The sequence below is a fragment of the Carcharhinus amblyrhynchos genome, chromosome 28 (genome assembly GCF_965287045.1).
Source record: "Carcharhinus amblyrhynchos chromosome 28, sCarAmb.v2.hapA, whole genome shotgun sequence".
Lineage (NCBI taxonomy): Eukaryota > Metazoa > Chordata > Chondrichthyes > Carcharhiniformes > Carcharhinidae > Carcharhinus > Carcharhinus amblyrhynchos.
Window position 1 is genome coordinate 2,916,562 of NC_137351.1, and position 24,793 is coordinate 2,941,354.

General features: G+C 45.1%; 1 protein-coding gene across 2 annotated transcripts; it reads left to right on the top strand.

Moving 5' to 3' along the window:
• The first annotated feature begins 9,223 nt into the window (after nt 1–9,223).
• Nucleotides 9,224–24,415, top strand: rasl12 (RAS-like, family 12). Of its 2 annotated transcripts, none has more exons than XM_080214065.1 (5): nt 9,224–9,275; nt 10,775–10,831; nt 15,968–16,041; nt 20,737–20,927; nt 23,335–24,415. In XM_080214065.1, the coding sequence occupies exons 1-5, from the start codon at nt 9,272–9,274 to the stop codon at nt 23,723–23,725; spliced, it is 717 nt and encodes a 238-aa protein (XP_080070191.1). In that variant the 5' UTR covers nt 9,224–9,271; the 3' UTR covers nt 23,726–24,415. The 2 variants fall into 2 exon arrangements, with proteins under 2 accessions (XP_080070191.1, XP_080070190.1); XM_080214064.1 differs by lacking the exon at nt 9,224–9,275 and adding an exon at nt 10,020–10,309.
• The last annotated feature ends 378 nt before the right edge of the window (nt 24,416–24,793 follow it).

Sequence of the window (24,793 nt, forward strand, 5' to 3'; positions counted from 1 at the left end):
GACACAGATCTTTATTCCGTCTACTCGCTCCACACTCCAAATATTGACCGCCTACTCTGGGCAGATCCCAGCAGCTTACGCCACACTCCAGGTCACCTGACCCATTCCTTTAAAGGGGAGATGCCCCAACATACATTAACAGTTCTAATTTAGTAAACTGTACAGCGCAACAACCTCTGCAAGGCGTCCGAGAAGGTGTGAAGAGGGTAAGCAACCGTGTTACTCCTTAACCAATCAGACTGAAGAGTTATGAATGGGTAATGCAGAGTTTAAACCACCCAGTGACAGGTACAACACTGAATTGGGTATCGAGTGAAAAACAGAAAGTGAAAAAAGAGAGAGAAAGCTAGATTTGATTTAAAAAGAGAGAAAAAAGAGACAGAAACACAATCAAAGTATTTTTTAAAAAATCTCCAATGACAATTACAGACAGAGAAACAGAACTTCACACTTCTCGCTTTTAGAAGTTGTTTTGTGGGTCCCTTTATGTCTGGCTGAGAGGACAGGGACTCACTTCAGTAATTCAGTGGCACAGCAGTTAGCACTGCTGCCTCACAGCACCAGCGACCTGGGTTCGATTCCAGCGGTGGGTCGCTGTGTGGAGTTTGCATGTTCTCTCCGTGTTTGTGTGGGTTTCCTTCGGGTCCTGCAATTTCTTCCCACACTCCAAAGATGTGTACGTTAGGTGGATTGGCCATGCTAAATTGCCCCTTAGTGTCCAAAGATATGCAGGTTAGGGGGATTTGCATGGTGAATGTATGGAGTTACGGGGACAGGGCCTGGGTGGGATGCTCTGTCAGAGATTTGGTGCAGGCTTGATGGGCCAAATGGCCTCTTTCTGCACTGTAGGGATTCTAATTCATCTGAAATACCACACCTTAGTCAATGATGGGCTCCTTCAGTATGACATGGGAATGTCAACCAATATCTGGTGCTCGAGCCTGTGGAGCAGGCCTTGATCCCTCGACCTTCTGAATAAGAGGGCGAGAATGCTGCCACAGTGCCATACCTGACACACACCTTTGGTGATAGTTTTCTGTTGTTTCTCTGACTACACCATAGACATACCTGGACCAGCAATGAACAGATTGACCGTGAGGAGTCATTTGGCAAACTCTGGGGCCGCCATTTTGCTGAAAAAATATCAATGTTCTGCTGCCAGTGTGAAAGACGGTGCATTTCCAGCTAGCCCTGGCAATGTTAACCAGGTGGCATTCAACCACTCTGGTTAAAAAATATCCCCCACGTGAACCCTGCTGACAAGCCCAGAGATTGGGGAGACATTTTTAAAAGTCAGCCTGATCTCAGAATACATTACCAGGCTCCCTTCCCCACCATGAACTTTTCTCACCAACCCTGCCCCACAGAAAAGAGGAGCACCCCCAACCCTTCACCACAGAAAGACAACCACCCTCCCACCATGTAGGCACGAGGGTGGCCCAACCCGTCCCCCCTCCCAGTCAGAGGCCTCAAGCCCTTCTCCTTCAGGGCCCCCCTTCAGGCCCTGAACCTTCAGGGCGTGCCCCTTGGCAGTACCACCCTAGCAGTGCCACCCTGGCAACGCTACCAGGATGGCATGGATTAGAGCCAGGGCACTATACAGCTGTGCACCTTACTACCGGGGGCTCCATAGGCCTCTGAGCTCTCCAGCACGGACACAATGTCTGCCCAGGGGAATGAACAGTGGCCACTAGAAAGTCTTCATTGAGGACCCCTTGGGGGATAATTTCTAAGCTCTGACAGTTTTTCCTGTGGCTGAAAACAACATCCAGTACAGGCATGCAGTTCCAGCATAAGAGGTTGAAAAAGACCCACTATGGGAAGAAAAGCAGTGAGACCGCACACCTAGCTACCCAGGAAGGTCTCCAGAACAAAGAGGGGAAAAAAATGTGGTTAGAATCAGGAGCTGCTAACACGAGGAACATTTCAAAGAGAAAGCCTGTTTACAAAATGCTGTTAGAAACCAAAGAAGCTTAAAAGAGGAAGTACTTCAGATTTAATGGATAGTGAAGAGCAATAAAAAGAAATAAATATACTGTCTATTGTGAAATAGCCTAGACCTGTCATTCAAGAGGCTTGTAAAAGGTATTGGAGTGTGAAATTGAATGTAAATAATCCAGTTCAAGGCCTTTAGGATTCTCAGGATAGCCAGAAGCTTGAAAGAGTGAAAGGGGAATGAAACTGAATGCGAAACAAGGGCTTTAAATCACATCAGAGGGAAGACTTTCACCTTCTTCTGATAGATCTTTAAGCTTGACATCAAAGGGTCTCAAGGCTACAGACAGAAGTCCTGCCAGGTGAACCCCAACCCTTGGAAGAGGCCCCTGCATTGAGCCCCTCCGGCCCAAATCCCCGACCCCCACATCCTCTGAAGGCCTCTCCTCGACACCCTGGGGGTGATGTTTATAGGTCACCCCCTTTGTCCCCCTTGATGTCCATAGTGCCTGGTCCCCATTCTTCAAAACCTGCACTAATTGGTGCTGATGTGACTTTTCACAAGGGGGTTTGGGGTGGGGGAACATCCAGGAGGCTGCTGAATTGGGATTCTTGTCCAATAATTATATTCTAATGCATTTAAATGACTATTTGTCAGATTTTCTCCTGCGCTGGGCAAGAACCTGATTGGGCGAGGCACAGTGGACCAGAAGACTCGCAATAGAGTTCAATACCCAGTGTGAATCCCATTCACGCCCAATTCAATGGGCCATCGGAAATCCCGGGATAGTGGCCCCCAGGGAATCACCCCTCGGTTATGGCACCGAATTCCTGGAGTGATGGCATTTCAAGCCATTAGCTTTTAGTCTGTAGTCGCCATGGTGCGGCATGGTGGCACAGTGGTTAGCACTGCTGCCTCACAGCACCAGGGACCCGGGTTCAATTTTGGCCTTGGTCCTGCGTGGAGTTTGTACATTCTCCCCATGTCTGCATGGGTTCCCTCCGGGTTCTCCAATTTCCTCCCACAGTGTAGAGATGTGTGGGTTAAGTTGATAGGCTTTGCTAAATTAACCCTAGTGTCAGGGGGATTAGCAGGCTAAATATGAGGGGTTAGGAGAATAGGGCCTGGACTGGGACTGTGAAAGGTTTCCTTCTGCACTGTAGATTGTATAAGACTCTTGTTATTATTTTTGTGAGATGTGAACCATTATCTGGTGTGAAAAGTATGTCAAACTGAGATCAAGATCTACACGTCTTTAAGTGGGTATCTGACTCCAGCTACCAATCAGATGAGTATGTGCAGCACAGGTTCCAGTTTGGCAGCACACTGTTTACATTGCCTGGCGCCTGTCTGAAAAAGATTTTAACTGTCCTGTTTAGGAGGCAGCCCTGCCAACCTCCAGATACATGAATGAGGAGCACTCGATCCCAACAATCAAAAATATAAATATTTGAAGAGCAGGGAGAGGAGAATTTCTGCTTTATAAATTAACATTAGGTAGATTTAGGTTGGGTCCTAGCTCCAGGTTAACAAAACCGACTAACATTGTGAGAAGCTGGAATCATTTTGGTAAATTTACTGTATAAATGCCCCTGTGGGCTGTTGCAACTTCCCTTTGGTGAATGGAAATGTTATTGGAGAACCAGTGGAACTACAGGTTTAATTTACTGTTATTTTGATGACTTTAATAGAATATTTGATTCCAGTTAAGTTCAACTCATTTTTTTGCAAAAATATTCTTTATTCATGAATGTTGTAAAAAAAATACACTCCCAATATTGAACATGACAGAAACTGCAATAAAATTCATTTTTTTCTCCACACAACACGTTCCACTCTGAGACGCCTCAAGGCAATTGCAATGATTTGATATTTGCAATCTAAATTCCATGTCAAACCTAAGGGCAAAAACATTTCAGATTGAATATTACAGAAAGTGCAACCTTTCTTCATACAGAGTTTTCCCGATCTAAGGCGCCTCAATACAATTCCAATACTCTCAATACTTACAATCTCCATTGTATATCAGCCACACAGGGAAACAAAGGGCAGGATTTTATCGCTCACTTGTCCCAAAACCATAAAATCCTGTTCGAGGTCAGTGGACCTTTCCATGGTCTGCCTCTCGCCCACTGTAATTCCCGTGGCGGGCAAAGTGATAGAATTCCAGCCGTAGAATCCTACAGTGCAGAAAGAGGCCATTCGGCCCACCCAGGCCCTCCCCTCTGCCCTATCCCTGCAACCCTGCCCATGTACCATGGCAATCCACCTACCCCACACATCTTAGGACACTAATGGGCAATTTATCACGGCCAATCCACCTAACCTGCACATCTTTGGTGTGGGGGAGGAAACCCATCCAGACACAGGGAGAATGTGCAAGCTCCACACACACAGTCACCCAAGGCTGGAATCCAACCTGGATCCCTGGCTGTGTCAGGCGGCATTGCTAGCCATTGTGCCACCGTGCCAACATAAGGCCTGAGGGGTTCTACACAGTCTCCAGCTCCTCGTTGCACTAGGTTTGAAAGGCTTGTGGACAGTGGTCTTTCCCCATTCCACTTCAACAATATCTGTGCCAAGCTTTAGAGCATCCCTTAGCCCAAAGTACAGGACCCTGGAGTGTGCCAGTCTGCAATACTTGACCAAGGACAACTCTTTGCACTGAAAACTCAACACATTTTGAGCCGACCCAAGGAGAACCTTTCACCGAGCTGATGGCCCTCCAGCCACAATTATGTTTATTTCGGTGCACAACCCGCAGGGTTCAGTGACGCACTTAAAATGTAGAGAGAAATTGCCATGCCAGTTAGAAATTGATTTTAAAGAGCCTCGGCCAAAAAAAAGACTCAAAAAAGACTGGTAAGATGATGCTGAGTAATACCCACCGGAATTCTACCACCCTGCTTGCCACGGCAATCAGACCAAGTGAGAGACGGACATTGGGAATCTTGGATGGGATTTTATGGCCTCATTCGTCCCAAAAAATCCTGCCCTGACAATGTTTAATCTACACTAATCAAAAGTTTAATTGCTAAAGTCACATTCTCAGCATCTAAAACAGGAATTCAAAAATCAGAACATTTAGAGGGCAAGCAGTAACACTTTCCAGTTTGAATCATGTCTGCACAGAAATGCACAAACACATTAGCTGACAGAACAGGAATAGGCAACTCTTAGCGGTTAATGTAGTCTATGAGCGAACACTCGTTACGGTATTACAACTAAAGACGTGCAGATCACGAATGCTTGTACATCACCCTGTTTAGAAAAATACTTGGCATTTTTTTCACCAACTGATGATTGTCGAAGCTGTGTCCAAGAATGTTAGATACGTGATTGCGTTTGGTTTTTGGTCTGTTTGTGGAATGTAACTGGCCAAACATTGTGAAGTAGCGAGAGCTTGTGCAAAGTTCTCAAAAAAAAATTCCCTCGATCGTGTTAAAATGCATAACAGAACAATTTTCTATACCTCTCTCAGTGACGTTTACAAATCCTGTGGTCCATAGATGTGCTAGTTAGGTGGATTGGCTATGCTAAATTGCCCCTTAGTGTCAGGGGGATTCGGAGGTTAAATATATGGGGTTACGGGGATAGGGCCTGGCTGGAATTGTTGTCGGTGCAGAAAGACCAAACAGCCTCCTTCTATACTGTAGGGATTGTAGGGATTCTAGGCATGGAGAAAGGGTTCAGTGGAATCAATGAGACATTACATCAAAAGCAAGTTAGGGTGATGATTTGAAGGGGGCGAGGTGAGGGTGAGAATAAAGGATAGTTAAACAGGTAAAACATAACACTAAACCTTACTTTCACACAAGAAGAGGTGAAAACAGTAACAGATGCAAACTGGCCTAAAACTCAGCACAAGGTAGCAAATGGTTACTTCTTTCAAGTATTCCCAAAGGCCCCCTCCAAAAATAGAGAATTAAAAAAAATTCAGGACATCAATGAGGTTGATAATCGAGTCAAGCTAAAATGCGAATTTCCAGGGTTAAACTATGCTTATCCCAGCATCAAGCAATCAATACCACTATAGATTGGTAGATCTGGCCTTACTAAATTTCTTGATTTTTCTTGAGGAAGTCAAGCCAACCGCACAAAACCCGTGACATTTATTATCCAAAAGGCATTTGATAATATTCTACTTAAAAAAAACTATTCATTAAGTTCAAAGCTGTGAGGATTTGGAACACATCTTATGTATGGATATAAATTTGAAGGTTACAAAGCAAAAGGTACTGACTGGGGGCAGGGGTGTAATATCAAGATGAGGGAAGAACAGAATGAAGTTTGCCAAGGCTAAGTACTTAATGGACTCAACACCAAACATCTCCAAACGCTGCATAGGAAAAGCAACTAACAGAACCAACAGACCACATAGCTGAAAGGATGGAATGCAAGTCAGTATTTACTCTGAATACAAACTGTGGTCACCTTGCATGATGTGCTCTGCTCAGACCGCAACTGGCTAACTGTGTTCATATTCTGGTCACTGTGATATGAAGGAGGTAGCCAAGTGCTGGTGGCTGTGCAGAATCATCCCTTGTGTCAGTTATTGAGTTATGAGGAGAGCTTTGGACTTCTCTGCTTGGAAGCGAACCATCTGAAATGTGATCTGACTCAAGTATCTCGTTCATGGAAAGGTCGGGGGTGATATTCCGACTTCACTGAGTCGAATCCGGGAAACAATGCGCAGTCCTAAAATTCTGTTTCGTGCCCGACATCAAACAGTTTGCAATCGTCCTGGCCCCTAATTCACGGTGCAAAACACATTGCCCCCAGAAAGGGTATGAGGCCACTTGGCATATTCAAAGGAGCATTTAAATATGCATAGCCCTTTCGACACCAGATTCCCGCAGTTCCTGGGACCTCCCAAGCTTCGGGTGCAGCATGAGAGCGGTGGTAACCACAACTGCTCTCCATAAGATGGGACTAGACTTGATGGCCATTCAGGGGGCATCAGAGCCATTGAATTCCCATGGGCAATTGGGTGTTTTGCCAGGCCATGCCAACCAGGAACCCTGGCAGTGCCCATCAGGCACCTAGGCAGTGCCAATTGGGTATTGCCAGTGTGCCAGGGCAGTGCCAAGGGGTGGGACCTTAGTAGGGGTTATGGTGGGATGGCCATGAGGGATGGACTATGATGGGGGGGGGGGGGGCAATTCAAAGGGTAATTCAATAGGTTGCTGTGCAGGGAAGGTCATGCAGGGCTGGAGCATGCAGTGGGTCATGATAGAGGTCACACTGGGAAGCATGATGGGAAGCATGCTGGGGTCATGATGAGGGTCATGTCAGTGATCACAGTGGGAAGGTCATGTCAGAGGTCATAATGGGGGTTGTGTCAGGGGTCAGGTACGAGGACCCATCGAGAGGGCCAAAAAGTGACTGAGTGTGGAATGATTGTGGTCTGGAGTATGCCTAATGGACCAATGCCATTATTAACACCAGCATAGTGGCACAGTGGTTAGCACTACTGCCTCACAGTGCTGAGGACCTGGGTTCAATTCTGGCCTTGGGTCACTGACTGTGTGGAGTTTGCATGTTCTCCCTGTGTCTGCCCAGTTCCCTCAGGTTGCTCTGTTTTCCTCCCACAGTCCAAAGATGTGCAGGTTAGGTGGATTGGCCACACTAAATTGCCCCTTACTGTCCTAAAATGTGTAGGTTAGGGAGATTAGCAGGGTAAATGTGTGGAGTTGTGAGGATAGGATGTCAGTTGATGTACACATAATGGGCAGAGTGGCCTCATTCTGCACTGTCAGGATTTTATGTTACACCACCATTGTGCCTGTGACATCTTTGTTTATTTCTCCTTCGCTTCCACCTATCCCTGACTTTCTATTCTGTTCCATCCCCTTCAACTTTATAATCTTCGCATTTCTATCCCTCTCCAGTTGTGAACAGGTGTCATACAGATTTGACACATAAAGTTCGACATGCTGAGTTTAGCCAGCATCCAGAGTATTTTGCTTTTATTCAGATGGAAATAGAACTGCTTAGAGATAGAGTGAGGATTCCAATCGGATGGAAAAGATCCACCAATTCAATATAGGAAGGTGCTAAAATGATTCAAAGGCCCTCACCCTTTAACAGCAGCTTTTGGCTGGAAGGATGGAATCTCCGAGAGTTCCTCCAGCATTTTCTGTTTTTGTTTCAGGTTCCAGCATCTGCAGTATTTTGACTTTATCTCAGTCTTGGTGTCAGTTGTGTTTCGCCCTCCTCATATTAAGTTGATCTTTTTCTACACTCTAGCTATTGCTGTAGCACTACATTCTGCACTCTCTCCTTTCCCTCTCTATGTGTGGTATGCTTTGTCTGTATACTGCAAGAAACAATTCTTCTCACTGTATACTAATGCTCAGTGGCACAGTGGTTAGCACTGCTGTCTCACAGCACCAGGGACCTGGGTTCAATTCTTGTCTCGGGTCACTGTCTGTGTGAAGTTTGCACATTCTCTTCGTGTTTGCATGGGTTTCATCCAGGTACTCCGGTTTCCTCTCACAGTCCAAAGTTCATAGAATCATAGAATCCCTTTAACCCCATATATTTACCCTGCTAATCTCCCAACTATGGGGCAAATAGCATGGTCAATCCACCTAACCCACACATCTTTGGCCAGTGGGAAGAAACCAGAGCACCCGGAGGAAACCCCCACGAAGACACGGGGAGAAAGTGACCTGAGGCCAGAATTGAACCCGGGTCCCAGGCACTGTGAGTCAGCAAATCTAACCACTGTGCCATTGTGCTGCTATATGGGTTAGGTGGATTGGCCATGCTAAATTGTCCCTTATTGTCAGGGTGACTAGCAGGGTAAATAAATGGGGTTACGGGACTAGGGCCTGGGTGGGATTGTGGTCAGTGCAGACACAATGGGCCCAGGCAGCACGGTAGTACAGAGGTTAGCACTGCTGCTTCACAGTGCCAGAGACCTGGGTTTGATTCCCGGCTTGGGTCACTGTCTGTGTAGGGTTTGCACATTCTCCCTGTGTCGGCGTGGGTTTCCTCCGAGTGCTCCAGTTTCCTCCCACATTCTAAAAGATGTGTTGGTTAGGTGCATTGACCCAAACAGGTGCTGGACTGTGGTGACTGGGGGAATTTCACAGTAACTTCATTGCAGTAAGCCTAGTGACTAATAAATAAACTTTAAGAATGGCCTCGGACTGCACTATAGGGATTCTGTGATTCAATGTGACAACGATAAATCAAATCAGTGAGTGATGTGGGGAGGGTGATCATTGCTGGAGGAAGGGTTTTTGGATTTAAGGGGAAGTCACTAACAAATTGTTCAGAATGACTGGGGTCTGGAGACTTGATGGAGAGAGACATCCACCAGTTTGAATGTGTGAGGAGTGGCCGAACCTGCTCAATGAATGTTTAATACATTGAAGGGGGGGGGGGGCCCTCACTTTGATGTTGGAAGCCACCGTTTAGACCGCAGCTGCTGAACTGATTCAAGTTCTCTTTGTTCCGCACACAGAAGCAAGCGCTCACTTCCTTACAAGGAATGTGGCTGCCGTTCGGAGCTTTGGAAAAACTTGAACCCACCTCCTGCCTAACCCCCGCGACGTCGAGCAGCAGCCCCCCCCCCCACCTCCCCGCAGATCGACTGTGGGGGGCGTCACTCCAGAGCTCTCTGTCGCTGAGGGAGAACGTGTGTGTTGTGTGTGCAGAGTAAAGTGTGTAGGTGTTGTAGGGTAAAGTGTGCGTATACACGATAGAGTGTGTATTGTGTGTGTGGGTGCAGAGTAGAGTATGTGTGCTGTGTGTGCAGGGTAGAGTGTGCTTTGGGTACAGTTTGTGTTGTGTGTGTACAGGCTAAAGTGTGTGTGTGTGTACAGGGTAGAGTTTGTGTTGTGTGTGTAAAGTGTGTGTGTATACAGGGTAATATGTGTGTGTGTACAAGGTAAAGTTTGTGTACAGGGAAAAGTTTGTCTTGTGTGTGTAAAGTGTGTGTGTACAGGGTAAAGTTTGTGTGTGTGTGTAAAGTGTGTGTGTACAGGGTAATGTGTGTGTGTACAGGGTAAAGTTTGTGTGTGTGTGTAAAGTGTGTGTGTACAGGGTAAAGTTTGTGTGTGTGTGTGTACAGGGTAGAGTTTGTGTTGTGTGTGTGCAGGGTACAGTTTGTGTTGTGTGTGGACAGGGTAAAGTGTATACAGGGTCAGTGGGTGGGGGGGAGTTCCTCCCCCTTTCCAGACCAGCCTGCAATGCTTTAGAAGCGCCGGAGAATGTCCTCGATGTTTGGTAAGGTGCGGGCCGGGGGGGTCGCCGCTCTGTCCGCCTCCTCGGACAGGGAGCGAACCCCCCAGGCGGCGGGAGCAGCAGGAACCCCGGAATGTAACATCGGAATCCTCGGCTGGCCAGGCTCCGGGAAATCCGGTAAGTGCCCCCTCTCTCTCTCTCTCCAGCCCAGAACTGTGGGTGGAGGAGGGTCAGCAACTTACCCCCACCTCCGAGAATTGCTACATTGTCCCCCTAAAAAAAATCCCCACTGCCAGGTGGATAAGGTTAAAATCTCACTGATAACCAGAGTCAATCCCTGCGGATACTGCAATCTGAAACTAACAGAGAGAATGTTACAAAATCTCTTAAACCCACTCACCCAAACTTTCCTGTTCCCTCTTCGCAAGGTCAAGATCTCACTTGGTCGATATTTAGCGAATTCCCCGAGCAATTGCGAGAATGTCGTTTGTTAGCTAAGTTGCAGATTGAAGAATTTGACCCCTAGCAATCCCAGTTGAAATGTACAGTCAGGGAGTCAGTGTTACAATTATCATCGCTCTGATAAACTTTATATCTGAAACTTTGGAATGAGTCTAAACACCAGTGTTTTGTTTTTTTCAGCCCTGACTGTGAAATTTCTCACTAAAAGATTCATAAGCGAGTATGATCCTTATCTGGGTAAGTGCTATAGATTTTTTTCTCCCCACGAATGTCACACTTTCCAATCTGTTCCCAGTTAACCTCAAATAAATCCCCAGCTCTGGGACTCAGTCCCGCTGGAACCGAGTTCCTCCTGTTCCTGTTCTGTCCACTCTCTGCTTTGCCCGTGGTTCCTGGATGAGTTTGAGGCGGTCTGGCCCCACTCCACAAGTGAGGGTCAGTTCATAGACTCCTTACAGTGTCGACGGAGGCCATTCAGCCCATCAATTCTGTACTGATTCTCCAATAGAGCATCTTATCCAGGCTCTATCCCCATAACCTCATATATTTACCCCATTAATCCAACTAACTGACACATCTTGGGGCACCAAGGACAATTTAGCATGGCCGATCCACCTAACCTGCACATCTTTGGACTGTGGGAGGAAACCAGAGCACCTGGAGGAAACCCACGCAGATATGCGGAGAAGTGTGAGGTAATCCATTTCGGTAGGAATAACAGATGTGTTGAGTATAGGGCTAACGGGAGGACTTTGAATAGAGTGGAGGAGCAGAGGGATCTAGGTGTATGTGTACATAGATCCCTGAAAGTTGGGAATCAAGTAGATAAGGTTGTTAAGAAGGCATACGGTGTCTTGGCGTTTATTGGTAGGGGGATTGAATTTAGGAGTCGCAGCGTCATGTTGCAACTGTACACAACTCTGGTGCGGCCGCACTTGGAGTACTGTGTGCAGTTCTGGTCCCCACATTACAGGAAGGATGTGGAGGCTTTGGAGAGGGTGCAGAGGAGGTTTACCAGGATGTTGCCTGGTATGCAGGGGAGGTCCTATGAGGAGAGACTGAGGGATTTGGGGTTGTTTTCACTGGAAAGAAGGCGGCTAAGAGGGGATCTTATAGAAACATATAAGATGATTAGAGGTTTAGATAGGGTGGATGGTGATAGCCTGTTTCCTCGGATGGAGAAATCTAGCACGAGGGGGCATGGCTTTAAATTAAGGGGGGGTAGTTATAGGACGGATGTCAGGGGTAGGTTCTTTACCCAGAGGGTGGTGAGGGACTGGAATGCCCTGCCTGCTGCAGTTGTAAATGCGCCTAGTTTGGGGGCGTTTAAGAGATTGGTGGATAGGTTTATGGACGAAAAAGGAGTGGTTTAGATTAGTGGGTCAATGTTTTTTTTTAAAAATAGGACTGGTCGGCGCAACATTGTGGGCCGAAGGGCCTGTTCCGCGCTGTAATGTTCTATGTTCTATGTTCTATGGGGAGGACATGCAAACTCCACACAGACAATCACCCAAGGCTGGAATTGAACCTGGGTCCCTGGCACTGTGAGGCAGCAGTGCTAACCACTGTGCCACCATTCAGCAACTGTTCTGTCCCCTGGAATCCAAGCAAAATATTGCATCCAGTGATTCCAGGCATTCACTGTCTGTTTTGTGTTACTTCCTCATCAAAACTGGATGGATGTGGCTATGAACCCCTTTGAGACAATCTGCACCAATGGTAATGTGCAAACAGCACAGTGGCACAGTGGTTGGCATTGGTGCCTCATGGCACCAGGGACCAGGTTTGATTTCAGGCTGCATGTTCTCCCCATGTCTGCTTGGTTTTCCTCCGGGTGCTCCAATTTCCTCCCACAGCCCGAAAGACGTGCTGGTTAGGTACATGGGCCATGCTGAATTCTCTCTTAGTGCACCTGAACAGGGGCTGGAGTGTGCCAACTGGGGGATTTTCACAATAACTTCATTGCAGTGTTAATGCAAGCCTACTTGTGGCACTAATAAATAAACTTAAAACAGTTTTCATCTGACTGCACTGTTCTGTTGGGGGTGGGGGGGGCTCTAGTAATAGTGTTGGTTGGCACAGGAGATATGGAATAGGGTATGGAGATGAGATAGGACGGGCAAGATGGCATTGAGATGGCATAGGGAAGGGGTGAAGTGGGGGATGGGACAGGGATGATATGAGACAGGTGACTGTAGCAACAAAGATACTAATTTCATTATAAATATTTTGCTGGTCTCAGGATTTAAGATCCTGAGGGGCATTGACAGGGGGATGTAGAGAGGATGTTTCCCCTTGTCACAGAATCTGGAACTACAGGCGACTAATTAAAAATATGGGATTGCCCATTTTAGATGGAGATGAGGAGAAGTATTTTCTCTCAGCGGGTTGTGAGTTTCTGGAACTCTCCTCCTCTAAAAGCAGTGGAAGCAGAGACTTTGAATATTTTTAAGGCAGAACTAGATAGATTCCTGATTAACAAGGGGATGAAAGATTATTGGGGATCGGCAGGAATGTGGAGTTGAGGTTACAATCAGATCAGCCATGGTCTTATTGAACAGTGGAGCAGGCTCGAGGGGCCAAGTGGCGTGCTCATGCCTCTTATTCATACATTATTATTTATAAAAATTATCAGTAGTTAAGTTGACATTAAAGATCATAAGATATAAAAGAACAAAGAAAATTACTCCCAGGAACAGGCCCTTCGGCCCTTCAAGCTGCTCCAGCCATGCTGTCCCTCTCAGTTAAAGCCTGCTACTCTTCCGGGACCATATCCCTCTATTCCCATCCTATTCATGTACTTGTCAAGACGCCTTTTAAAAGTCACTATCGTATCTGCTTCCATACTTCCCCCTGGCAGCGAGCTCCAGGCACCCACCACCTGTGTAAAAAACACTCACCCTTTGTGTAAAAACTTGCCTCGTATATCACCTTTAAACCTCGAGGAGCAGAATTAGGCCATTTGGCCTGTCGAGTCTGCTCCACCATTCAATCATAGCTGATAACTTTCTCAATCCCATTCTCTCACTTTTTCCCCATAATCTTTGATCCCCTTACAAATCGAGAACCTATCTATCTCTTTTGTTAAATACACTCAATGACCCGGCCTCCACAGCCTTCTGTGGCAATGAGTTCCATGCATTCACAACCCTCTGGCTGAAGAACTTCCTCCTCATCTCAGTTCTGAAGAGTCATCCCTTCAATATGAGGCTGTGCCCTCGGATCCTAGTCTCGCCTACTAGTGGAAACATCTTCCCTACATCCACTCCATCCAGGCCATTCAGTATTCTGTAAGTTTCAATGAGACCTCCCCTCATCCTTCCAAACTCCATTGAGTTTATTAATCGTCTGATGCACCAGAATAGGTGGTGAGAATGTGGAATTCGCTGCCACATGGATTGGTTGAAGCAGAGAGTAATAATACATTTAAGATGAGTCTTCATATGTGAGGAGGGGAGGAGGAGTAGGGGGTACAGTGAGAAGGGGTAACTATAATGGGAGGAATTGGTGTGGACCAATAACCGGAACTGATTAGTTGGGCCAACTGTATCCGTGCTGTCAATTCTATTTAGGTATTCTGACAGATTTCAAGTGGTAATTGTCACAGACACTATTACAAATCAGGGATTCTACAACCCAAACACTTCAGTGCAGATTTTGTAATGAACAAATATACCACAGCTAATCTGTGTTATAGCAGGTAATCTATTGGTAGTTTTACAGGCTACATATTCTGCAGTACTTTATAGTTGAACAAAGAACAGTACAGCACAGTAACAGGCCCTTTGGCCCACTAAGCCTGTGCTGACTATCATGCCTCTCTGAACTAAGGACCTTTTGCCTCTATGTGGTCCGTATCCCTCTATCCCCTGCCTATTCATGTATCTGTCAAAATGCCTCTTAAACATTGCTATCATATCTGCCTCTACCATGTCTTCTGGTAGCGCATTCCAGGCACTTCCTACCCTCTGTGTAAAAAGTTGCTTTTCACACCTCTTTTAAACTTTCCCCCTTTTACCTTAAATATGTGTCCCCTAGTGATTGAAATTTCTACCCTGGGAAAAAGACTCTAACTATCCATTCTATCCATACCACTCATAATTTTGTAAATTTCTATCAGGCTGCCCCTCAGCCTCCAGTATTCAAGTGAAAACAAACAAAGTTTGTCCAATCTCCCCTCATAGCTAATATCCTCCGAACCAGACAAGATTCTGGTAAACTTTTTCTGTACCCTCTCCAAAGCCTCCACGTCCTTTTGGTAATGTGGTGATGAAAGCTGTACGCAATATTCCAAATGTGGCCTAAAGTTCTATACAGCTGCAACACAACTTGCCAGTTTTTATACTCTATTCCCTGGCTGATGAAGGCAAGCATGCCTTATGCCTTCTTGATCCCCATATCCATTTGTGTTGCAACTTTCAGGGACTGTCGACCTGTATGCATATCTCTGCCAATAAGTTACTGAAACTATACCAGGAGTAGTTGGTAATGTCCACACACTTTTTGAGCTTTTATTAATGCATTATTAGTCTATCTAATTTTGCCATGCTTATCCATTAGTACAAAGTTATAGTATTTATTTATTAGTGTCACAAGTAGGCTTACATTAACACTGCAATGAAGATACTGTGAAATTCCCCTAGTCGCCACACACCACCTGTTCAGGTCAGTGCACCTAACCAACATGTGTTTCAGACTGTGGGAGGAAACTGGAGCACTAGGAGGAAACCCATACAGACATGGGGAGAACGTGCAAATTCCACACAGACAGTGACCCAAGTTGGGAATCGAACCCTGGTCCCTGGCACTGTGATGATGTGGATGTGCCGGCGTTGGACTGGGGTAAACACAGTAAAAAGTCTGACAACACCAGGTTTTAGTCCAACCGATTTATTTGAAAGTAAACTCACTAGCCCTCAAAAGCTAGTGAGTTTACTATCAAATAAATCAGTTGGACTAAAACCTGGTGTTGTCAGACTTTTTACCCTGGCACTGTGAGGCAGCAGTGCTAATCACTGTCACCGTGCTGCCCACTCAAACATCTCAGGCATCTACCATATGTGATTGAGTATTACATGTTTATTTTATTTTAGACAGTATGAAGAGAGTTTGTCAGTGACGAGGGTAGTGGAGGAAATCCTGTGTTTATCAAAAGCTCTATAATTTCTTAAAGTTATTACCACGATAAACTGTTACTTTGTCAATGTTCCTCAACACAAACTTTTAGCAATCTTGATCCAAATGAAGACCAGCTGGATATATATTATATGCCATTCACATATTTGCTCTTCTGTTTTCAAAGTTCCCGATGTGTTTTGGTTGCTGTTGGTGAACCAGGGACTGTTCATTGCTGACGATGTTATTCTATTCCAGAGGATACCTACACCACTGAAGAAATTGTGGACCACCAGCCAGTCCTCTTAAAAATAATGGACACAGCTGACCAGGTAATGAAGGCTTTAGCAGTGAATCATAGAATCCCTGTAGTGCAAAAGGAGGCCATTTGGCCCATTGAACCTTCACCGACAACAATTCCACCCAGCCCCTATCCCATAACCCCACATATTTACCCTGCCAATCCCACTGACAGTAAGGGACAATTGAACATAGCCAAACAACCTAATCCACACATCTTTGGAATGTGGAAGGAAACCGGAGCACCCGGTGGAAACCCACGCAGACATAGGGAGAACGTGCAAATGCCACACAGACAGTCACCCAAGGCTGGAATTGAACCAGGATCTCTAGTGCTGTGAGGCAGCAGTGCTAACCACTGCGCCACTGTGGAGGGAGGGAAAATGCAGAATATGCAGGATATGGTAGCTCCAATATCAAAGCACCCAGACATTTAATTAGTCAACATTTTACACTGATTCAAATAACCTTTCATTTCTAGGCATCTACAGAGTTAATAAAAAATTTGTGTTTGAGTAGACAGTTAATGAGTGAACCATTGGAATTTTTAAATACTGAGTTTTTGCTGGGCTATTTAATATAAAACTTGGTCACTTGGTTACAAGGCTGCCTATATGCCCTTTCCCACCAAATACATTACTCGGGACATGTCGAAGATCAAAGTTAATAGAGTTTTGAAATAGCAAGGTGACAATTTTCCAGGAGTCATGTGCTCAATGCCAGTAAAAGGATGAGGGAACTTTTTTCCCCTCTACTTGATAAGATAGATGTAGTGTTGTGTTTTGTAGATATTCCTCGTTTGCTATCGTATGTTGGAGAAGCTCCAGTTACTGTTACTTTTTCAAAACAAATAAACAATAAGCTCTTGTCAATTAAGATACTATTTAAAAAAGATATAACAGATCAACATGGAACAGATATTTGTGCATTTTAATTAAAGGGTTTTGTTATAATCTGCAATTATTGGTAACCTTGTTGATATTAAACCAATGTATTTTACACCACACATTTAATTTGGTTGAACCATAGGATCCCTGCAGTGCAGAAAGACACCATTCGGCCCATCGAGTCTGCATCAGCCACAATCCCACCCAGCCCCTCTCCCCTAAACCCCACATATTTACCCTGCTAGCCCCCCTGGCTATTTAGCATACCCAATCAACTGACCTGTACATCTTTCGGAGTGTGGGAGGAAACTGGAGCACCCACAGGGATCCCATGCAACACAGGGAGAACCTGCAAACTCCACACAGACAGTGACCTAAACTGGGATCAAACCCAGGTCCCTGGTGCTGTGAGGCAGTGGTGCTAACCTACTGTGCCACCTCTGATAAATTAACTTTTAATTAAACTGATAAATTGTAGATTAGCTGATAAATTACTGTGGGATGTTAATAACTCTGATGAGATTAAAGAAAAGCATTCATGTTAATTTGGGGACTCAATGTTGAGTTCAGTAGCTTTAGATTATGACCTTTCTCCTCTATTTTAACCTTCCTTTTTTAAATATTCTATACATGTATAGCTTCAATGTAAACCAACTTCGCTCCCCCTTCCACACCAGGCCATCTGTCTGTAGATCTTAAAGTTCCTGCATTCTGTTGCAACCTGTCACAGCCAGACATTAAAATCTAACGCATTCTCCCTTCCGTCAGTTTGGACCAAAAGCCAAAAGATTCATAGAAACATTGAAACTGGAAGCAGGAGTAGATCATTTGGCCCATCAAGCCTGTTCTGCCACTCATTTTGATCAATGAATTCAATATCCTGATCCCCCCATATCCCCGATCCCTTTAGCCCCAAGAGCTACATCTAATTTCTTCTTGGAGTCAGACAACGTTTTGGCCTCAACTACTTTCCGTTGGAGTGAATTCCACACATTCACCACCCTCTGAGTGAAGAAATTTTGCCTCACCTCAGTTCTAAAAGGTTTAGCCCCCTCATTCTTGTTCTGGACTCCACCACCGTTGGGAATATTCTTCCTGAATCTACCGTGTCTAACCCTGTTGGAATTTTATAAGTTTCTGTGAGATCCCCTCTCAAGAGTGAGATAGACTAATAATACATTAATAAAAGCTCTCCAGTGAATATAATCCTAATCAATTTAGTCTGTCCTCATACGACAAACCTGCCGTCCCAGGAAGCAGCCTGCTAAACCTTCGCTGTACTCCCTCTATAGCAAGGACATCCTTCCTCAGATAACCTTATCAAAACTGCACACAATACTGCAGGTGTGGCCTCACCAATGCCCTATAAAATTGCAACAAAACATCCCTATCCCTGTACTCAAATCTGCTCACTATGAAGGTCAATATACCATTTGCCTTCTTTGCTGTCTGCTGTACCTGCACTCTTACTTTCAGTGACTGATGCACGAGGACACCAAAGTCTCACTAACTATCCACCTCTCTCAATTTACACCCATTCTAGAAATAATCTGTCTTCCTATTATTGCTACCAAAGTGGATAACCTCACCTTTATCCACATTATGCTGCATCTGCCATGCAGATGCCCGCACACAGCCTGTCCAAATCACACTGAAATATCTCTGCATCCTCCTCACAGCTCATCCTCTCACCCAACTTTGTATCATCTTCAAATTTGGAGACAATGTTTTCAATTTCCTCTTTCCTAATCATTAATATATAATGTGAACAGTTGGTGTCCTGGCACAGATCCCTGCGGAACCCCACTGGTCACTGACTGCCAATTCTTTGCTTCCTAACTGCTGACCACTTTTCTATCCACCTCAAATCATTACCTGCAATCCCATGTGCTTTAACTTTACACTGTGGACTGTTATGTTAGACCTTGTCAAAAGCCCTCTGAAAGTCTAAATAAACCATATTCACTGGTTCTCCTTGGTCAATCCTATTAGTAACATTCTCAAAGAATTCCAATCGGTTTGTCAAGCATGATTTCCCTTTTGTAAATCCAAGCTGACTCTGTCTGATTATCTCACTGCCTTCCAAATGCCAAGTTATGAAATCCTTGACAATGGACTCCAGCAACTTTCCCAGTACCGACGTGAGACTCACTGGTCTATGGTTCCCTGTTTTCTCTCTACCTCCCTTTTTGAATAGTTGCAATGATAACTCTGCTTTCTCTCCTTACGAATGCTGTCAGACCTGCTGAGTTTTGCTGGTATCCTCTCTCTATCCTTGTTTCAGATCCAGCACCCACAGTATTTTACTTTATGTTAATTTTAACTTTCCTTGAGTTGCTTATTGAATCTGCGTTATACTCCATGCGTTGTGGTTTCCTGCCTTGTTGTCTTATCACTTTTTTGCCAGCATATTATTACCCTGTTGCAGAAAACTTTTTACATTTTGAAATGAAACTCACAAACCTCATGATGAGGAGAAAAACACCTTTAAAAATTCATCACCAACAATTCAGTTTTAATAGTGAATTCCCAGTGAATAAACGTAAATTAAAATCAATGTAGAACATCTACAATACTGAAGGAGGCCGTTCAGCCCATCAAGGCTGTACCAACAACAATCCCATCCAGCCCCTATAACCCCATGTATTTACACTGCTAATCCCCCACTAAGGGGGCAATTTAGCACAGCCAATCAACCTAACCTGCACGTTTTTGGATAATGGGAGGAAACTGGAGCACCCGGAGGAAGCCCACACAGATACGGGGAGAATGTGTAAACTCCACACAGACAGTCACCCAAGGCCAGAATTGAATCCAAGTCCCCAGAGCTTTGAGGCAGCAGTGCTAATCACTGTGCCGTCCATAATTACCTCTAGACACTTTTGTTTCTAAATCACAGGACAATGTGCGTGCAATCAGTAATGTTTTTTAATCCTTTAACTTCAGTAAAATGATAATTCTTTCAAACACGGTTTTGTCAAAAATAGCAAACAAGAGAAATCTCCACAAATATTATTATATTTTGCAATCAGTGACATTCTTACACTCACATTGTTGCTGACCAGGAGAATGTTCATATCTTTTAATAAAGTAAAGTAGTTGGTGCTGGAATAATACAAGTTGCAGTATCCACTAGCGGTGGAACACCAAACTGAACCTGAGAGAAAAAGTGAGAAGTACGAATGGGGAATAAAGAGTATTTTACCAAATAAAGTCCGGGACAGATGGGAACATGGGAGCGTTTCTCGCCCATTTTTTGGGAGAGCTCAGGGAGAATTTAACACAACCAAATCACCCAACCAGGATGTATTTCATACTGTGGGAGGAAACCGGTGCACCCGGAGGAAATACACGCAGACACAGGCAGAATGTGCAGGCTCCACAAGCCGGGAATCAAACCCAGGTCCCTGGCACTGTGAGGCAACAGTGCTAACAATTGTGCCACCTAGTGCCATTGTGCCGCACTGCACTGCACTCTTCTGAGGTACCCAATAGCCGATGATCAGCTACCTAAATATACACACAGAGCAAGTGAGCTATCAGAGATTTGCTGTAGCCATATTTGGCTGCCATATTGTATAGTGCTGTCTGCCTGAATATGTAAAGTATATATCAGTACTCATGATTATATTTTGTGAAGGTGTATGTGTGTGTGTGTATGTCTGTGTGTGTGTCTGTGTGTGAGTGTGTGGTGTGTGTCTGTGTGTGTGGTGTGTGTGTGTGTGTGTGTGTGTGTCTGTGTGTGCTATTGCAAATATTTTTCGGATTGTTCTCTAATTTAGTAATGTACCTGCTAACAACTTCTTAACACTGAACAATAATTTATATTTTAAAAACTAGGACAAACCAGTGAACTCTGAACGTTACCTGAACTGGGCAAATGCATTTATTGTTGTCTACAGCATAGATAATAGGAAGAGCTTTGAAGGGTGCTTACATTATCTGAATGCGATTTCTACACATGCCAAAGGACAGCCACATGACTATCCAATTATTTTGTTGGGGAACAAATTGGACATGGAGAGATACAGGTAAGAGATATTACACCAAACTAAAGTGAATTTGAAGGGCTTGTTGATTCAGTTGCTACTTAGTCCGTACATTAAAGTCCCATACTTTTGAGATTTGTGCTCATAAATTTCCCCATGTTGAAAGGAATATATGAACAGGGGTAACCAGTTCAGCCTCTCAATCGAGTCTGTACTGCTGCTTAATTAGATCATATAATTAGCTCAATTCACCCACCCATGAATGTAGCCCAATCCATCACGCAAACCAGCCTCCCGTCCATTGACTCTGTTTACACCTTCTGCTGCCTTGGCAAAGCAGCCAGCGTAATTAAAGACCCCATGTACCCCTGACATTCTTTCACTTTCTTCCATCCAGAAAAGGATACAAAAGCCTGAGGTCATGTACCAACTGACTCAAGAACAGTTTCTTCCCTGCTGCCATCAGACTTTTGAATGGACCTATCTCACCTTAAGTTGATCTTTCTCTGCAACTTAGCTATGACAGAAACACTACATTCCGCACCCTCTCCTTCTCCCCTCGGTATTCTATGAACGGTTTGCTTTGTCGGTATAGCACGCAAGAAACAATACTTTTCACTGTATCACAATACATGTGACAATAATATATCGAATCAAATCTAAAACCTTGCTTTCACCTCCCCAGCCTTTGGTAACGAGCTTTTGGACACAGACACACACACCACACACACAGACATACATACACACATACACCTTCACAGTTGTGCAGGCAGCTCAAGTCTGCCCCTACAGGGAGAAATGTAGCCTACTTTCCTATATTGGAACAAGTATGAATAGAATAGAATAAAATAGAATAGAAATCAATAATCTGGGACGTTGACAATATCCTCACATTATATAGAGTATCACTTATGAATATGCTTTTTAAAATAGCTCTGATAGAGATGCACTCTTTAAAGGGATTTGAATTGGACAGAACTGATGCCCCTGTTCAGCGTAAAATATATACTTGAATTGGAAAACCCTGCTGGGCAGAATTTTCTCAGTGTTTGGCTAAGGGTAGCTATTGGCCGGTGGCAGAATCTCCAGGTCATGCCGTTGTCAACGAGGATTCCCCTTCAATGTACCCCTCCCTGCTGGGAAACCTGTGGTGAGATGCATTGTCGGGGGGGACTGGAAGATCCCGCCAGTGTGAATGGCTGGAATGTCTCAGCCAAAGTATCTAGTTGAGTGGGAAAAGTGGGATGAAGCCTACCAGCTCCAGTGCCAGCTTTTCCCACCATATTTTTTGACACTTTAACAACATCAAATCAAGGAGGTGGGTTTCCAATGTCACGCTGGCAGAGAGTCTGCCCAGCCAACAACCTCAGCTTGTAACAGATTGGGGTGTTCTTTTTAAAGGGCGTCCCACAGATTTGAATCAGAAAACCTTAGAATCCCTACATTGCAGAAGGAGGGAGGCCATTCAGCCCATCGAGTCGGTACTGACTCTCTGCAGGAGCACCTTACCCAGGCCCCCCAACACACACACACACACCCTATTCCTATATCTCCCACCATGTCTAGTCCACCTAACCTCTACACCCTTGGACACTGAGGGGCAATTTAGCATGGCCAATTTCAGAAAGGTGAAAAGAGAGGGAACCTGACACCCCCACCCTCCCCTGCACCTCCCCCCTTCCCCAGGCCTACCCTGGCACCTCTCCCATGCACTGCCCGCCCCTCTCCTCCTTTGGCCATGATGCTGCCTGGGCATGACTCTCCCCACCCCCTGCCACCTTGCTCCGGGGTGGGGGGGGGGGGGGGGGGGGGGCTGTACTTATTGTGCATCCTCAGCAGGTTCTGTTCCCAGTTCTTAAAATCCTGTTATAAACTCTGCTGACCTGATGTCATACAGCTGGGATGAAGGGAGGGGAGGGGGGAATCTCCTACGTGGGGGGGATGTTACAGCATGGAGTATAGCACATAGTACAGTGTTGGAGTACAGCATGGAGTCCTGCTAATTATATAACAGTATATTCAAATGGAGATCTCATCACTGCATGGCAGGAACCCACTTGGCGGGGTGTGGGCATCGTTGGAATCGAGTGGGGAAATCCTGTTGGAGTTAAAAGCCACAATTCTTTGCACCTGCCACCCTCACCGCACCCCCCCACCACCTCCCCACCCCTCATTATCTGATATAAGTCGCTGGTTGTGTCTATTTTGCAGAAGATAGAAACAAAATTTGTCCTGTGTATTCACCTTGTGAAGCATGTATTGTTTGAAATTATTAAAGAACGGCAGAGTACTTGACAGTAATATGGAATGTAAATTTATCTCAAATGATCTACATTCCAAAGATCCATAGTTCAGGTGATTTTAACATCTGAAAGCATTTGATTTATGTGTGTTTATTAACTATGCATCTTGAGGTATTTGGAAAATACAAACCGTTTTCTGTTTTCAGACAGGTGAGCAAGTCTGATGGACTGTCGCTGGCATCCAAATATAACTGTACATTTTACGAAGTGTCTGCCAGTCTGGACTTTGAGTCAGTGCAGCATGTGTTCCACGAATTGATCCGGGAGGTGAGAAGAGAGACTGAGTGTCACCTTCCAGTCAGACCTCTCTTCATTTCCGAGGACAAGCCCGTGCTGGGGATTGCCCACCCACCTGCCTTTGCCCACGCCGTCAAGCACCACCCGCCTATATTTGGAACGCAACGCCTGTCCACTGCCACCTACAAGGAAATTCCCACCATCACGTCGGCTAAACTGGTGACTGTGAAGTCGGCAAGGGCGCAAAGCAAGCGGAGAACGCCCACGCTGACCTTACTTAAAGGATTTAAAATATTTTAAAAGACTAATCTCTGCTCTGAATGCCAAAGCACCGTGTAACTTTCTTTTTATCTGGCTCGCGACTATGGAACCAAAACTATCACAAAACTTTATAATTATCAAGCTAACTAACTGAACACCAAGGAATTGATCTGGTATTAGAATGACCTTTGGTAAGACTCTGTGGACTGGGTATGTGGACTACTAGGTGTAAACACAGTAAGAAGTCCCACAACACCAGGTTAAAGTCCAACAGGTTTATTTGATAGCAAACGCCACGAGCTTTCGGGGCCACATCATGACTACTAGGTGTAGCAGGCGATGGTGACCTGTACCTGTCTACCTTTGTCAATTGCCAGCTGAAGCCTCTTTTAAGGTAGAAATGTTGGTGAGAAGAGCATTTGTTGCAGTGTCTGCAGCAGGAATGAAGCCCGGGGGGGGGGGGGAGGTGTCTGCCCCAGTAACCTGAAGGCTGTCATCACATGTCCCTCAGTATGTTTAAAATGAGAATGGGGAGTTCAACATTGTTTTACAGAACATTTCAATGGTTAGAAAGAACCTAGAACAAGTTTTACAAAGAACTAAGGAAATACCAGCATTGGAAAGAGGGTTTACATTGCAATTTAAAAAGTGTTCATTACATTACATTAGATTTTGCATATTTGATAATGAAGTGGAATGCACAGAGACTCAATAAACTTGCACATGGAACGCTTTCTGTAATCTTCTATCTGTCTGATTATGCAATTTTTTTTGCAAATGATAAGATCGTAGAATTCCTACAGTGCAGAAGTAGGCCATTCAGCCCATCATGTCAGCACCAATCCTCCAACAGAACATCTTACCCAGGCCCTATCTCTGTAACTCCATGTAGTTACCCCACTTATCCCCCTAACCTAAACATCCTTAGACTGTTTGAAAAAACCGGAGAACCTGGAGACAAACACAAACACGGGGAGAACATGCAAATTTCACACAGTCACCCAAGGCCAGAATTGAAACCCGGTCCCTGGTGCTATGAAGCAGCAGTGCCAACCACTGTGCTGCCATGACACTCATAGACAGTTACCCAAGGCTGGAACTGAAGCA